This window comes from Artemia sp. Qi Xiang Cuo, chromosome 13, assembly GCF_049724085.1.
Source record: "Artemia sp. Qi Xiang Cuo chromosome 13, ASM4972408v1, whole genome shotgun sequence".
NCBI lineage: Eukaryota > Metazoa > Arthropoda > Branchiopoda > Anostraca > Artemiidae > Artemia > Artemia sp. Qi Xiang Cuo.
Window position 1 is genome coordinate 58,872,381 of NC_142806.1, and position 18,499 is coordinate 58,890,879.

Here is an 18,499-nt window from a genome sequence, read left to right on the forward strand (position 1 = left end):
CTGTCTCTTTTTACTCATTTCTAACCTAGAAACAGCCGTTCTAAAAAGCGACTAATATAACATTCCAAATAACCTTAAGTCAACAGTTTTAACAGACAAGTCTGGATTAGTTAATTAAATGTTTCAAATAAATAACTAACTAAAAAACCACTTGAAGTCACTTGGGCAGATGATCACATATGAATTAATTATTTCTGTCTAATTAAATAATTAATTAATTTAATGTCTGGACCTTCCGAGTATCATCCAGATACTAAGAGAAAATTGAATCATTCTTGGAATCTGAATTCTCTCTCCTTTTTTGGCTGACCTAGAAACAGTCGTTCCAAATTACCAAGTTATACAAAGTTATTCTAGGGGTTTAGCTGTTGGTAAGTCCAAGAAACTTTTAATCGAAGAAATGTCACAAACACTGTATAAAAGAAGAAAATAAAGAGAAAAAGCAAAACGGAGAGCTGAACAAGAGTGATGGCTATTAAGATGTTAATTTCAAGATAACAAAAAAAGGCAACGATGATGCGACAGCAGTGGCAATTGTTATGGTGATGATGTTAGACTCGATGCTGACACAAGTAAATCCAAGATGACGACTTTTATGACGCGTGTGAAAAGCTGATAAGCGGAAACTTAAGCGGAACTTTAGGAAAAGGAAAAAAGAGAAAATGGTGCTAAAGGTGAGGAAATGATATCAATGACCACCATCATGGTGGTGATGTAAGCGGTAGTGTTGATTCCTATGCTACAAATGCTAATTATTATGATGGTTGTGATGCTGATGGTGAGATAATAATGAAGGCGATAAAGATTGTGACGGCACAAAGGACTGGAACAACGGAACGGGAACGTACTCTGGTGATGGAGCATAACCTAGCACAATAAAGACACAGAGGGAGGTAAAGAGAGTGAGGAGGACAGAAAGCGCAAACAGATAAGTTATTGTCTCATTCCTTGTGTCATGTGGTTTCCTGTTGTCTATTCCTTGCGCATGTTTCATCGAATTTTCTTATTTTCGTTTACGCCTTTCATCTGAAATCACTTGTCTTTTGAAAATTATGCAAGATTACTTACAAAAAACAGAGACTACCATCCATGCAATAAAAGAACTCTTTTCAACCAATTTAAATGGATGGAGGGGGTATAGCGTTGGGATGGTCGAATTTTCCAATTTAGTATAGTAATTGCAATGTATTTGCTTTGATATATTCTTTCTTTTGGAGAGGTAAACTAACAAAACAAAAATAGTTAAAGAGCACATTGTATGCTCTTCTGGTGAAAAATTCAAGTGATATAAAACCAATCTTTTGAGTATTAACTTCAATAAAGCCTCGTCGATTGGCATCATTCAGCTTTTCAGCAACGTTTTTTGGAGGTAGATCATTTTTGGACAATGATTGGCTATGATTGGACAACGAAAGTTTCAAAGGTCATGAATGGCTGTCCAATCCAAGCCGATCTTGCTGCTGGCAGGGCGAATGACGTCAATAAAGCCGAAGCCTGATATAAAAGGAAGACTATGAACACTCAGGTCTGGGCCCACTTAGTCAAGTGAAACTACTAGTCCTCTGTTGCTAGAAAAGATAAGACCAGGTCAAAGTTTCTGCCAGAGAGCTGGTCTCAATTTGCAACTTTCACTGTCAAAATGCACTTCGTCATATAAGCTCCACAAACTGGTTTGAGCCAGTTTATACTGTCCATCGGGGATGTAATGACACTTATAATTGCTACTATAGGAATAGCTGGTAGCATAACTAAGTAAGTCTCTTTGGTGATTTTATGCTCAACTGAGAAAAGAATGTCCCGGAAGATATTTATTCTCTCAAAGGGCAGATCAAGATAGGTTGTAATTGTGACGGCTATAAAAGGAGAAAGATTTATGAGCCTAGAGAAAATTTTCTCTTGCGAAGCCTTTCACAGGTCCTTAGCAACACTCTATTCTCCATAATAATCTACGATAACAGGAGAGGATCGAAAAATCTAAAAATATTGGTAAGACTATTGAGAAGAAAAGGTAATCTTCAGGAGAAAGCTCAGTAATCTTTACCATGGAGTACTTGCGCACTCGTTAGGGCTTCTTCGAGATGTGCAGAGGGTCTCCAGGCCCATACCCCCCCCCCCCCAAAAAAAATAGTAGATATTCCCGAATTTCTTGGAACTTTTTATTCAAATTATAATTTTTTTTAATATTCTCCCCCCAGAAAGATGTCCTGCGTACGCTCTTGGTCTTGCACACTACACAACACTAGGAAAACCAAATTCTATGGTCACGTAAGGCTTGGATTTTTTTTATCGTGGTGCTATCTGTCATCAACTATCATATATATATCAACTATATTTGTCATCAACTATCGGATTATATCGGATAGTCGGCTATAATCTTAACTCTTCTTGATAAGATACGATCCTTAAGTAGCTTACAATAAACTTCGAAGTATCGACAAAGCTTGAGACCTGTCTCAAACGTCTTGCCTTTTAAAAGTTTGCAACAAAGTATAGTAACAGCGTTCTTTTCAATCCCGGTGATTTTTCAATCCATGGTGATTCACGGTGATTCTTAGACTTCAAATTAGGAAATTGCAAGTAAATTACTGTCTAATAGTCTTTCTTATCAGTGTAATGGACAATAACAATCTTTATGCCGTCAGTTGTACCAGAGACTCATAGACATGTCGTAGGGGGAAGTTACTACTTTTAAGAGGATTCTTATCCCTTGAATACCAGAAAATGTTCTTTATTAAGAGTATTTTCAGCGTGAAAATAGCTCTAGCCACCCAACCCCTGGAAAATTCAGGGGGTATTCTTTTATGAGTATTTGCTGTTCGGTATTCGGTGTGCTACCATTTGATCTAACCGTCACAAGCACTAAACGTCATCTCGTCGACAATGAAAATCCGTCAGAACATCGACATGTCAAAACATCGAAAGTCCTAACATCGACACGTTAGGACATCGACAGTCACAATCGCTACCCGTCAGAACGTCGACAGTCAGAACATCTAAAAATTTTTTAGATGTTATGACGTGTCGATTTTATGACTGTCGATGTTCTGATGGATTCTTTGTCGATGTTATGACGGATTTTGTCGATGTCCTGACGGTAGTGGTTCTGACATGTCGAGGTCCTGACGCCTTCCCCGGTATTCGATATCAACATTTTGTCTGATACATTGAAAATTTAAAAAAATGAAAATATGACATGAAAAATCACTCAATACTGATTGGATACCTTGTCAAACAGTTTGTGGTAACGAACTGTAAGTAAAGAGTGACGTGAGTTAATAGTAACCAAAACTAAAAAAAAACTGAATTTTGATATCAATAGATATATCAAAAGAATTGAATTATTATGCTGATTCTAAATATATAAGATTCATTAAGTTTAGTGTAGCCCATCAAAGGTTACGAACCTAAAAAAATTTGCATGATTTCCAGAAAAAGGGGGTGGAACTTTACACTGGGGGACTTTGCCAGAATTCCTATACGAAATTCTTTTTATTTAGATAAGATAAGATTTATTGCTGAAAAACGGCTATCACAAGCACAAAAGGGCCGAATTCGCACTTTAGCGTCAAATAAAGCGAACAAAGAACAACAAAAACGAACAACTAAAAAACAACAGGAAATTATAAAAGGGTCAATGTCAAATACTTAAAAATGTTAAGAACAAAAACAAATTAAACTCATAAAATTAGAAGGCCAATTTCAAGTCAGCAAAAATGCCAAAAAAACGAAAACTCGTAAAATTAACAAGGGGATAAAGTAAAATTAAAACAAAAACATAAGTTAGTTGGTGACTAAGAAACATAAATATAAAACCTCCAAATTTGCAAAATGGGCATTAAAATTAATAACTATAAGGTAAAAAGTGAGTAAGGGGGGAGGGGCGGCTGTAGAGATTCACTGGTGGAAAATGTCAACTATGTAAGGGATAAAAGGTCTTTTATATCTTTCAGTGCAAACTCTTATTGGGGCAAGAAGGGGGATTTTGTTGACACAGAACGCGGGAGGCGCGGTCGAAGGGGTGAATATTGACCAGGGAAAAGGGGATTTGTTCGAGGGTTATGAAGGGCATTTTTAGCAAAACGCAGGGTAATTTTTTGCTCTCCTTTCCTTAAGGGTGACAAGATTAGCTCTCCTAAGAAGGGAAATATAAGGTACTTTACCCTCATTGAAGATAATTCTTAGGCACCTTTTTGGACTGCCTCTATTCTATCCGACAATTCAATGGAAATGCCAGGATGCCAAAAAGGACAGGTGTACTCAAGGGTTGGGCGTACAAATGACAGGAAAATCCTCAAACAGTGCGATTTACGGCATTTAAATTTTTAAGGAGTTTAAGGAGGGAAAATGCGGCATTTGCACGTTTTAAGATGTCATTAATATGACAATCCCATTTAAGTCGCTTGAGATGGTAACGCCCAGTAATTTCATGGTGGTAACAGACATTTCAGGGGGGATTGGAAAGGAGAAAGAAGGGGGAGTTATAAGGAAATTAATAGTAAGAACAGTTGACTTTAAAGGGTTGACTTTCATATCATCAGCAAGAGCTTCGGCTGATATCGATTCCAAGATGTCCATTGGGTTGGTTTTTGAACTTTTGGAACATGTCTCTAAGACAGTTAGATCATCAACGAATTTCCATCTATCCGGGAAATAAACACCAAGGTTGTTTATCATTGTAAGAAATAAAATTGTACCTAAGAGGGTTCCTTGGGGCACACCATTATAAATTGGGAGGGGATCAGAATATACATTCAGGTATTTCACGACTTGCGTTCTGTTAGAGAGGAAAGACGCAATTATTCTAATTAAATAAGGGTCAACTTGAAAGTCATTATACAGCTTTTCTAATAGTATATTGTGGTTGATTAAATCAAAAGCTTTTTGCAAGTCAACAGCGATAACATTGAGGTATTGGGTTTTTCGAGTGTGTTACATATTGTGTCCAAGATAGTTTGTGACCAAGATAGTTTGTCTTGTATTTGAATTATTTTCTCTTTGCCGACTCGATTTTACGCGTGGAGATGTTAAGAGTAATCGTCCGTGGTAAATTTTTACCACAATTTAATTGTCTAAAGAACTTTTCCGTGGGGAGGAGGAATTTTTCCGTGGAGGCGGAGCCATATTTCCCGGCACTATTTAAAAAACGGTCAGAAATTAAATAAAAAACAATTTTTTTTCAACAGAAAGTAAGGAGCAACATTAAAACTTAAAAGGAACAGAAACTATTACGTATATGAGGGGTTGCTCCCTCCTCAATACCTCGCTCTTTCCGCTAAAGTTTTAGTTATGTACCAATTCTTTAATAAAAACTCCCAATTTTAAAAAAAAAACAGAGTTGTGAGAAAGAGTCAAACTTTAGCGTAAAGAGCGAGACGTTGAGGAGGGGACAGCCCGTTTCATATATGGAATAATTTCTGTTCGTTTTAAGTTTTAATGTCGCTCCTTACTTTCAGTTAAAAATCCTTTGTTTTTATTTAATTTTTGAACGTTTTTGAATTAATACAGGTTTTGATTTTGGCTCGTCGTACAGGAATAATTAAAACAAAAAATTTGCATATTAGTTTTACTTTTATTTGGTTAAATGGCTTTCTCGAAAGTTGTTTAATTTTATTTACGAACGTTTTTATTAGTAATATATATACGTAACTTACGAATTAACATACGTAACGAACTTCTATATTCATATATTTTTAATACTTATATTAGGGGATCCATCCCCTATTCAATACCTCGCTCTTTACGCTAAAGTTCAAATTTTGTTCCAATTCTTTAAAAATGACCCTTAATCACAAAGTTCCGGTTCCGGAACCGGCATCAAATATCGTGATTCGGCCTCCCTGATCTAAGGGAAAAAGTGACTATGCTTGGGGAAAAGCTGTCGTTATCTGCAGGTCTTACTGCGCACCATAATTTACGTCATTTTATATAAACAATTGTTAAGTGTGCGAGTTTGCTTTTTTTTCTTTTTTTTTCTTGATGTACTCCACTTCTTTTTGTTCATAGTGGGTAATAAATAAATTATTATTATTAAAGGCCGTTAATTAGAATAATAGCTCCTATGAAAGTTCTAAAAAATCTTTAGCTTAAAGAGCGAGGTATTGACTAGGGCGCGAACCCAAACATGTACTTAATAGTTTCTGTTCGTTTTAAGTTTTGATGTTGTTCCTTACTTTCAGTTGAAAAACTTTTTTTTATTTAATTTCTGATCGTTTTTTTTTTAATAATGCTGGGAAATCCGGATCCCCCTTCATAGCAATGTCCCTTCCCCCATGAAAACTTCCTCCATGGAAATATCCTCCATGGAAATGGGTAGGACTAAACTTGATAAAACTTATATATTTGAAATCAGCATTAAAATCTGATTATTTTGATGTATCTGTTGACATCAGAATTTAGAGTTTCGGTTACTATTGAGCCGGGTCGCTCCTTACTTACAGTTCGTTACCACGATTGATCACTAATAGACTAAAAACTCGTCACTAAGTAGATCCACCTCGTCTGCTGAGAGCAGTTTTGCCAAATCTATTTTTTCCAAAATTTTGACAAAAACGAGTTTGAAAATTTCGACATTTGTATCTCGGAATCGGTTCTAGCTAGAGCGCTGAGGTCTTACAGTAATGTCAATTAGACCATTCGAAAGAAATTTTTTTTTATACAACATTGCGTTTCCAAATATGTTTTGCCGAATCTGTTTCTCCAAAATTTCGAAAAAAACGAGTTCGAAAATTTTGACAATTATATCTCAGAATCGGCTGTATCTAAAGCGCTGACGTTCTCGCCATATTCAAGTTATCTGGTTAGACTACCTCCTACAAAATTATTTAGTATCATTGGTTATTTGAGGGGTTGAGATATTGAAATTGCAACTAAAATCAGGTCGGTTGAAGACACAGTCTTTTCAAAAAAAAAACACCATTTATTTTTAATGCTTTATTTCAGATTCTCTGCTGCCTGATCAATTTTCCATATGAGAAAAAAAAAGGCTAATGCAATCGGAAAGAGTCACTTTCTGCCACGTCAGGAAATTTTATTTCCTGACGCGTGAAATTTTTTAGCAGCAGTTTTTGTTAAATAAATTTTTAATAAAAAATTTATAATTTCTTATAAAATTTATGGAAATAAATAGAAATATATTTTTTAATACAAGTTTTTGTTAATTTTTTTAAAACAAGTTTTTGTTAATGAAAACTTGTGAATCTACAGCACGAACCCGGACCGAGAGAATTCTTTCCAGTTCCAAATGCCACGCCTTTGTCTTCCAGAACAATGACATTCTGTTAAATTTTACTGAAATTTTCAGGAGTGCATACAAACGCCAGATTAGGGTCAGGAAAGATTTTTTCGAGGTCTTACCTTCATTTAAGAAAGAAAAAAGACATAATTTATATAAAACAGTGGAAAAAACAAAAAAGAAACAAAAAAACACCAAACTTCAAATAATAATAATCCGAATATTTCGACTCTACGTCCGGGAGCCTTTATAAACAACAAAAAAATTAAACTTAAATTGAATTAAATGTAACATTGTTACAGAATTATATCCCGTTGATAAAGGCTCCCGGACGTAGAGTCGTCAATATTTGGATTTTGTCATTTAAAGTTCGTTGTTATTTTTTTTCCGCTATACTATTTAAATTATATCCGTTTTTTCTCTCTTAAGTTCAGTAAATGGAAAAGCAGTTGGGTCTACAAAATGATTTGTGTCTTACCTCACTCCTTTGATAGTCGCAAAGCTTGAGAGATAGTGTCAAAATAATTACTAACATTGGAAAAAAGTTCGCATAGATGGGACAGTATCAAACAGTTCGTGGTAACAAACTGTAAGTAAGGAGCGACCCGGCTCAATGGTAACCGAAACTATAGAAAACGGAATTTTGATACCAATAGATACATCAAAAGAATAAAATTTTAATGCTGATTTCAAATATATAAGTTTCATCAAGTTTAGTCCTACCTATCAAAAGTTACGCACCTGAGAAAATTTGGCTGATTTTCGAAAGAAGGGGGAGAGACCCCCTAAAAGTTATAGAACCTTAATGAAAATCACACCATCATATTCAGCGTATCAGAGAACCCTGCTGCGGACGTTTCAAGCTCCTATCCGCAAAATTGTGTACTTTTGTATTTTTTGCCAGAAGAAAGATCACGAATGCGTGTTTATTTGTTGTTTTTTTTTGTTTTTTTTTTTCCCAAGGGTGATCGTATCGACCCAGTGGTCCTAGAATATCGCGGGAGGGCTCAATAGAACGGAAATTAAAAGTTCTAGTGTCCTTTATAGGTGACCAAAAAAAATGGAGAGCAGCTAGACCTCATCCCATGCTCATTTTTTTCCCAAAGTCACCCGATCAAAATTTTGAAATGGCCACTTTGTTCAGCGTGGTCGAAAATATAATAAATATGTCTTTTAGGATAACTTAATCCCCCGAACTCCCCGGAGGGAGGGCTGAAAGTTATGAACTTTACCCAATGTTAACATATAGTATTGGTTATTGTGAAGTATACAGACTTTTTCAGAGGGGATTTTTTCTGGTAGTGGGGGGGGGGAATGGGTCGTGGGTTATGTGGGAAGATCTTACCATGAAGGAAGTTTTCATTGGAGAAGGGACATTGCTATGAAGGGGGCGCCGGATTTTCCAGCATTATTTAAATAAAGATCAGAAATTATATATAAAAAAAAACAAGTTTTTTAACTGAAAGTAAGGAGCAACCTCAAAACTTAAAACGACAGAAAACATTACGTACATGATTGGGTTCATCCTCTAGTCAATACCTCGCTCTTTAAGCCAAAGATTATTTAGTACTTTTATGAGCTATTTATTCTAATTAACGGCATTTGTGATTAAGAGGTCATTTTGGGAGAATTGAACAAAATTCGAACTTTAGCTTAAAGAGCAAGGTATTGACTAGGGGGCGGACCCTCTAATATACGTATTAAAAATATAAGAATATAGAGGTTCGTTACGTAAGTTAATTCGTAAGTTACGTATATTTATTACTAATAAAAACGTTCTTAAGTAAAATTAAACAGGTTTAGAGAAAGCCATTTAACCAAATAAAAGTAAAATTAATATTCAATTTGTTTTTAATTATTCATGTCGGGTGAGCCAAAATCAAAACCTGCATTAATTCAAAAACGTTCAAAAATTAAATAAAAAAAAACAAGTTTTTTTTAACTGAAAGTAAGGAACAACGTTAAAACTTAAAACGGACAGAAATTATTCCGTATATGAAAGGGGCTGTCCCCTCCTCATCGCCTCGCTATTTACGCTAAAGTTTGACTTTCTCACAACTCTATTTTTCTTTAAACAATGAAAAACTTTAGCGTAAAGAGCGAGGCGTTGAGGAGGGGACAGCCCTTTCATATACGGAATAATTTCTTTTCGTTTTAAGTTTTAACGTCGTTCCTTACTTTCAGTTAAAAAAACTTGTTTTTTTTTTTTATTTAATCCAGCTCAAGCCCCAGGAAACAATTTACCAAAGGGTGCGATCTAGGAGAAAAGGACGGTCCTAAGAACAGTTCCATAGACCTATCTGTAAACCCACTCCTGAAATTTCAGTTCATTGTAGCGGACAAACATTTTATATTACTCTTACCAAATAGCTTGTCATATACAGGTATGAGCTAAAGACCCCCCCCCCAAAAAAAAGAATACTTCATATAATTAGGTCAAATTTCAGGTACCTCACACTGTTTTGATGGATTTCATATCTCCCCCGAAGCTTGGGCCACCACCTAAATAATCTCACCAGTGCACACATCTTATGTAATTATTCGGACTTGTTTTGGCCCCCCTTTATAGCCTGCCTGTCTTCCAGATTTCCACGCACGACGAAAAATTTCGCCTTATTTACAGTTTTACTAAACTGAATAATGGAAGGGCAGTAGGTTCTTTAATGAATGTTTCGTGTCACTATTTGGCATATTCAATATTTCTCCTTCTATAAGTTCCAATAGACGCTTTTGGCCAAGGATATAACTCTCAATGATAATAATCAGAGATGGAAAAGCTTTCCAGGTCACCAAGTGACAAATCTCCACCTATTCTATCCAATCATTCAGAAGAGATCCAATTCTGTCGGAGATAGTGTCAAATATGCCACTCAATCTTATGGCCACTGTCTAATGCTGGGATCGAATATGATCGTCTGTCCCCAAATTGATTCATTGTGTTTATGTATGAAAAAACTTTCACAATTGAGGCATAGAAAGTTTTCACGGCTACTTACAAAACAGTTGCTATATTTGATCAGTTCTTTTATGATGAGCTGGTTATGATTGATGATCAATCATTATTGCCAATCAATACAAGTAGTCCAACATCTCATTTCCCTAATTTTTAAACAAATAGTGAAAATATAAATGGATACTATTTTGACTGGCAAGATTTTGCGGTTGAAAACATAAATTATTTATGATGATTACGGTAAATGGAACTAATGTTGGACAAATGTCAGAGAAACTTTGAACCGTATCACAGTATACGAGTATACCGTTTAAAATACAGTTATAAATTTGAAATGTTCATAGTCGGCCGCTCAACTTTTTTTTTTACTTGGCGATAGCCTCTTTAGGAGAGACTAACATAAGTGGGAAATTTTATCAAAAATTGATGGACTAATTTTAAAGGTAAATTATGTCAGAGGCTGGGGAGAACCCCCCACCCCCCTAAGTTTTTCTGGCGCCCTCATTCTTTGTTTTTTTCTGTTTCACTCTTTTTTTAAAAATAAATTTGTCAATTTGATCAATTATTCGCACCGTTGTCACATTGCCCCCCCCTCAAAGATTTTGCTCATTGGTGCCCTAGAAAAATCCCCCCCCCAAGATTTTGCTCTAGATTTGCTCCTGAAGTACGTTCTTTGTATATTATAGTTGAGTAAAAGATTATTTAAGGCACTGAATCGAAAACGGGGTGAAATACAAGTGTTAGGTTATTTTTAGAACTTTTTCAAGCTTTCTATATTATAAATGGTCCCCCCCCCCTGCTCCCAACAATTCACCCTTTGCAGAGTATGGGCCTCACAGAACTGGTTATGATTGATCATCAGTTATTGTTATCTATAATTGAAAGTAGGGCGACGTGTCATTTCGTTTTTTTAATAAATTATAAAAATATAAACGGATATTATTTTGACTGGTAAGATTATGCAGTTGAAAAAAAATATTGTTTGATCATAAATAACGCTAGATGGAATTAATGTTGGACAAATGTCAGAGACACTTCAAGCCATATTCTAACTGCACATTGGTTAAATACGGTTTTAGATTTGGAACTTTATTTTTTCTTGGAGAAAGTTTTTTTAGGAGGACTTAAGGAAAGTGCCTTTCCTCAAGTGAATTGAGGAATTCAGAGGCACTTCGAATCATATCAACAGATTTGCCGTATATATTGTTTAAAATACGGTTATATTTAAATTTGTATATTCGTCACAAAGGCGCTCGAAAACTTTATTCTAGAGGATAACCTTTTCTGGAGGGATTTACTGAAGGAGGGTGGGAATTTAGCCGTAAATTTAAAACTAATTTCAAAGGAATTTTACGATTAGTTGTTTATGCCATATGTTCGAGCAAGAGACTAAAGCACTTAAGGAAAAATGGGCTGAACTCTAAAGAGTCTTTCACACAACGCCGCATAACTTTTTCATACTACGTGAGTTTATGCTACGTTATGGAAAAGTCGAAATATCAGCAACCTTTCTAGCTTGACCAGAGCTTGAATTTCCCATCTTCATTCCACATTCTTAATTTTTGAATAGTTTGCTTGTGAAGATTTTATATGTTAGCCTAGCATGAAAGGACCTGCTTCAGTATGATGTGTTATGCTTAACGCAACGTAAACTAGTCAGCGGAGTATTGCAACGTAAACTATGTACGTGGTGTGAAAGCCACTTACATGTTACTCCTTGTTTGTAGCTTTTTAGGTAGCTCACAACAGGCTGCAAACGGCTTCTCAACTTTTTGCACTGAGAATCTTTGAGAATATGGTTTTGAGCTGGCTATAATTATTCATCAATCATCGGTAATTATCAATATGAGCAGTACAAAATACTATTTCCTTTTTTAAGATATAGTGAAAATATGAATAGATATTATTTTTAATTGTAAAACTTTGTGGCTAAAAATATTATGATAAAGTTAAAGTGAATGGAATCAATATTGGGCATGCTTTAGAAGCACTTTTAAACACACCGACAGATTCGTCAGATATATCGGATTCGTCGGGTTAATTTGGATAGACGACGTTTCTCACCTGCATTTATTTGAGTGTCGTGAATTACACTGAGTGTTGTATCTTTATCTTTTTGAAGCTGGTTTCTTTTTCTTTTCTTTTTTTCTTTTTGTAGTGCTCCACTATAATCTACTTGTAGATGGTGGGTGAATAAATGATATTATTATTATTATTATTATTATTATTATTATTGTTATTATTATTATTATTATTATTATTATTATTATTATTATTATTATTATTATTATTATTATTATTATTATTATTATTATTATTATTATTGTTATTATTATTATTATTATTATTATTATATCGTTTGAAATACAGTCAAAGATACATCTAAATTTTACCTCTAATTTTTGTTTAACCTCGACTCTCTGCCTTTCAATAATTATTTTAATTTTCGTTTTCATCGATTTATTACATGCTTTTAATATATCTGACTGACGAATTTTCTTATTGTGCTTGCATACGATTTTTTCAATATTTCTAGCAATTTTTACAATTTGCTTTTTGTGGCTGTTCACAAGAAAAGAAAATAAATTCAGTATTGGTTGCTTGTGAGAGCCATTTAAAAATGAATTTTTTTTTCTTTATATATTAGTTTTAAATAAATCTGAGATTTTGAATGTTTGCCATGGATGCTTGAAGACACCTTTTCAGGGGTCCAGCCTCTTAAAAGTTTGATTGCATGGAGATAATCCCTATTTTTCCACCTCCTGCAATTTTTAAGCTTATTTGGCTTTTCAAATGTGGCAGCTAACCTCTACTGTGAGCTAGTTGGCTGGTTAAGGCATCAAATTGTACATAATTAGCAATAAATTGTCAAATAGAAAAATGAAAGAAGACATACCAAATACATTTTTCAATTTTATTTCTCACTTTGGCTTTTAACTGTTTAAAAACTTTTTAGGTAAAATCCTATTTTTCTTGAACAAAAATATTGCTCAGAACTTATTTTTAAAATCATTTATCCATGGTATATTCTCTTATAAACAAATAATAAAAAAACTATAAACTAAAAGAAGTCTATATCTGATAATTTACCGTAGCAGTGGATTTACTTGGTTTAGTAAATACTATACTGTAAGGAATCGCTTTTTGGACAAACTATTTTTATAATTTTAAAGAGATTGGTGAGTTTAAGTGAATGAAGCTTCCAGGTATTTTCCATAATTAATATTAAAGCTTATCCCAGGAAGTTTCTTTCACCTGAGTCCACTACTTTCTCATGGTAAAAGAGAAAACAGCATGGAAAACAATCACTTTCTTAAATAACATTCGCTTTCCTAAATAATAATGTTCTGGACATACTGCAAGGTAAGAAATCGCTTTCCAGACAAACTGTATTTAACGTTTAGAGAAATTAGTATATATAGGTGAAACACCAGGTATTTTCCATAATTGATATTTGAACTGATCCCAGGAAGTTTCTTCCACCTGACTCCACTGCTTTCTTCAAAGTCTGCCCAGAAAGCGAATGTCCTTCAGCAAGATTACACCATAAGTTTTTGAAAAATTAGTTTTTCATATGAATTGTCATAGTTTACAGCTTGAATGAGCCAGAATTTAAAAACATTTCTTAGTAATTTCGATAACATTTCAGTTTTCAATGAAAACATCCTAGTACTCTTCAATCGTGACAAAAAAAACTACTTCAATTCTAAACAAACCCACAAAAAGTACTAGAGTAAACAATCGTTTTTCAAAAAAAAATCTTCAGCATTTTTAAGATAAGTAGTTGAGCTGATTCCTGAAACTGTTTGGTATTTCAAGTGAACACGTCTACTGGAATAAGTGGTTACGAAATCACGGACACTTATCATACATGTCACTTATATATCATGGCACTTACATGTGACACTTATATATTGTAATAGTGAATAGACGGTCATTCATTACTAGTACTACAAGTCTACAACTACTAACAACTCACCGCAGCACCAAGTCATCTGAGGTCAACACAGCTACAACCACTCCTCCTCAATCCCAATCTATTCAAAGCCTCCTTTTTTACACCCTCCCAGGAAGTTCCCATTTCCCGTAAATCTTTCTTTATGACATTTTCCCACCCCAACCGCGGACGACCTGCTTCCGGTTTAACTCTAGACGGTTGGCCGAAAATGACAATCTTGGGCAATCTGTCATCTTTTATTCGCAGAACGTGCCCTAGCCATCTCAACCTTTCTCTCATTATACCCCTAGAAGGCGGGATTAAACCGCACTTTCCGTACAGCCTACTGTTTGAGATCAGTCAGCTGGGTACCCAGAACAACCGTAGGCAATTTCTCTGGAAAACATCTAGCAAATCTTCATCTGCTTTTCGGAGCACCCATGCCTCAGGACAGTATTTGACCACTGTCATCACTGTAGCTTCCATTAGTCTAATCGTTGGTTTGCAAATGTAGTTAAATTCCTAAGCCTCAACACATATAAAAGGACTAAATAATAAATAAATGGACTCTTGGTGCCACTGTGGTAGGATTCAGTCAGCTGCAGAGGGGAAAGGTAATCCAATCTGGTATTTCGTACCCCAAGATACCAGCTTAATGCCATTTTGACAGTCGCCGGTTCCATTGATGTGAATAAGTATGCAATCATTCATGTACGTGCGTGGGACCCCATTTCAGTGGGGAGGGGGGGGGGGTGCAACCAGGCAAATTTTATAGAAATATATTCGACATTTTAGGATTAATAGTAAAAATGAGACATAAAGAGCACAGGCCAGGTGCTTCTCTCCCTTCATATGTGCCTGGGTCAATAATTTTTGTTTCAGTTATGAAGCAATACAACTTCTAGAGAGCTGCTGTTTATTTTATGGGCTATATACCATACACGAAATAACTGCGAATGTTGTCTGCAAAGATAAACGGCATGCCCTCAAACCAATAATCAAGACCGTATCCAGGGGGGATTAAAGGGTTTGAAGTCCCCCCCCCCAAATGTTTGTCCGACTCGTAAGAAAACGCAATAAAAATGGGTACTCCTATGTTAAACGCACTCTTTTATACAGTGCTAGTTTGGTTAATGCTAATGAAATAAAATAAAATAGGATGAATGTATAATAGTTTAGAAACAAATTTGGGCTATATATTTGCACATTAGGGGGATGGGGCTAAAGCATAGAATATATTATTTTAACTTAACCTAGGTACCTCCCCCCCCTAAACCCAAAAAAACAACAGTTTAAATATCGTATACGCAATGGAAACTACACTATACATTGTATTACCCTATAGCGGTGTGTTGAATTAACCCGTCAAAAATAGGTTTTTGGTGACTGGTTTCCATTACAATATATAAAAGAATGCGTTTAACATAGGAGTACACAAAAATGAATATAAACACATTTTTGTTGCGCTTTTAAAGTGTTTGTTGTAACCCGCCCCCGAAAAAGAACTTTTACCCCCCCCCCCCCCAGAAATAATTCTGGATACGGCCCTGCCAATAATGATGCGTCAATCATGTTATTTAGTTATTGTTATCTATATTTAATATTTTAAGAATAAAATAAATAAAAGTCTGTTCAGCCAACGAAGCAGCCTGTATTTATGAATTTAAAAAAATGTGAAGTATAGTTTGAAAAATTATAAAAAGTACAATTTTTACACTCTGAAAAGTATAAACTTTTCAAAAAGTATAATTGGAAAAAAAATTACCTTCTATAACTTTTCTTTCATATAGGAAGAGGATTGGTGATGAGAATATTGCACTTAAAATCCATGATGAAGAAACCAGGATTTTCGCTCTCCGCCCTGGAAAAAAAGAGACCCTCATCAAAAGATCAAGGTTACTAGGATACTCTCTTAATTACCTAATTTTCAGACTTAATTCTCAATTCAGGAGACAAGTGCTCCAATAATGGGCTCCCTGAAGAAAAATATATAGCATTTAATTGAGAAATAAACTAAGTTTTGACTGGTTTTAGAAGTCATAAACTTAGAAAAAATACTAATTAATTCTTGTTTTGAAACTGATTAAATAATTGTGTATTCACTCAGGCACGTACAAAAGGTAGAATTATTGAACAATGTTGTACATGATCAGACACGCGCACAAGGTGTGACTTGAGTACCATCCCTTCCCTTAGAATAAATAGAAAAAAAGACAAGTTCTTTTCAACTGAAAGTAAGAAACAACATTAAAACTTAAAACGAACATAAATTATTCCGTGTATGAAAAAGTTGCCCTTCTCCTCAATATCTTGCTCGGTGCTTGTTAATTACTAAGAACACACTCAAGAATTTCGCTCTGCAAAATCTGACAAAAACCGGTTTGCCTCTCTGCAATTGGTTATGATTTGCTTATTTTTAGTGAGAAAAACTACGATGTAGGTAAATTTTAATTAAATATTTAATATATAGAAGCGATTAGGGGTTAGGCACTTAATATCATGCGTTCTGGGCGGGCTGCTTTCCATGCTTTTTGTTAATAAAGTATTATATTTTCATCCTATTTTGGTATATTTAATTAGGGTTAACCTAACTTCACTTCTCGGATGTGTTCTGAACTTGCTTTTTACGCTAAACATTTAAGAGTTTTTAAAAAGGTTCCTGTTGTAATGAAAAGGCCCTTGTGTTTCAGAAGCCAAAAAAAAAAAAAAAAAAAAAAAAAAAAACGGAAGAAACAGTCAAACTTTAGCGCAAAGAGAAAGGCATTGAAGATAGGGGCACCCCTTCGTACACAGAATAATTTCTTTCGTTTTGAGTTTTAATGTTGCTCCTTACTTTCAGCTGAAAAACTTGTTTTTTAAAATTTAATTTCTAATCGTTTTTCAAAAAGTGCCTCTAAATCTGACTCACCCTCCATGAGAAAATCCCTCCCCTTCACGTGAAACTCCGCCGCAGAAATTTTCTCCCGGGTAAAATACCCCCCCCCCCCGTAAAATTTCATGCGGATGATTTAGCCTGGAAAATTCTCCTTAACATACTTCCATTTGAAAAAGACTTTAAGGGTACTTGTATGATACAGCGACCACACTTTGTTCTTGATCGGTAACGATACCAGTTTTCTGTGTCCACTCGGAGATAATCAGCTTAGCCTGAGTAAGATAAAATACTATGCAGGTATATTTTAATTAACTATTTAGTACATAGAGGTGGTTAGGTTATGTATTTAATATAATGCGTTCTGGGCTGCCTGCTTTCGCTAAATCTCTGTTGTAGATTTCATAATTTGTTACTAAAGTATTAAATTTTCATCATATTTGGGCATATTTCATTATGATTAATCTAACTTCACTTCTTGAGTGTAGTCGCTACATATCATGCAAGTGCCATTTTAAGTTCTATTTATTTTCCTGATCACTCCAAAAATCCCCCATTCCGTGGAAATGTTCCCCCAGAAATCGAAACACGCCGAAAATTCCCCCGGACAATCCCCCCGGAATAATTTCCTCGTACAATATTGAATTGGCAAAGAGAAAGTAAGACAAATAGAAAGAATTTTGTATAGGAATTCTTCCAAATCTCACCACAGTAAAATTTACAATGGAAAGTCCATCCCCCGAAATTTACCTCCCCACGGTAATTCTCTCCATGGAAATCCACCCCAAGCACAAAATCCCCCCTCCCCAAAAAATGTCTTTATACTTCCCTATATCAAATACTATACGTAAACAATGGGTAAATTTCATACCTTACAGGCCTCTCCTCACGGGCTGTGGGGAGTCATGTTACCCCTAAAGGCAAAATTATTGGATCTTTCAACTATCTATAACAAAATGATAATTTCAAAATGTTGATCGAACGACTTTGGGGAAAAAAGGACGTGGGAGGGGTGCTAATTGCCTTCCGATCTTTTTGGTCACTTGAAAAGGGCACAAGAACTTTTAATTTTCGTTCGAGTGCACCCTCTCCCAATCTTTCAGGACCATTATTTTGATCCGATCACCATTGGAAAAAAATAAAATAAATAAAAACACATGGCAAAAAAAAAAAATGCAAAATTCCACATTTTTGTGTAAAGGAGCTTAAAACTTCTACAGTAGGGTTTTATGATATGCTAAATATGATGGTATGATTTTCATTGAGATTGCTTTACTTTAGAGGATCCCCCTTTTTTTGAAAAATCGGGCAAATTTTCTCAGGCTCGGAACTTTTGATGGGTAGCACTAAACTTGATAAATCTTATATGTTCGGAATCACTAAAATAAGTTGATAGTTTTGACGTATCTATTGATATGACAATTCTGTTTTTTAGAATTTCGGTTACTATTGAGCAGAGTCATTAATTACTATTGAGTCGATAATTTACACAATCCCTGCTTCATT

General features: G+C 34.9%; 1 protein-coding gene across 3 annotated transcripts in view; it reads right to left on the minus strand.

Annotated features, from left to right (window-relative positions):
- Nucleotides 1-18,499, minus strand: part of LOC148945476 (cardioacceleratory peptide receptor-like) — a 593,562-nt gene that overhangs the window by 410,448 nt on the left and 164,615 nt on the right. For all 3 annotated transcript variants that reach the window (XM_089098593.1, XM_089098594.1, XM_089098595.1), the window contains exon 5: nucleotides 15,887-15,982. In XM_089098593.1, the coding sequence (XP_088954719.1) occupies nucleotides 15,887-15,982 (96 nt within the window). The remainder of the gene's footprint in view (nucleotides 1-15,886; nucleotides 15,983-18,499) is intronic.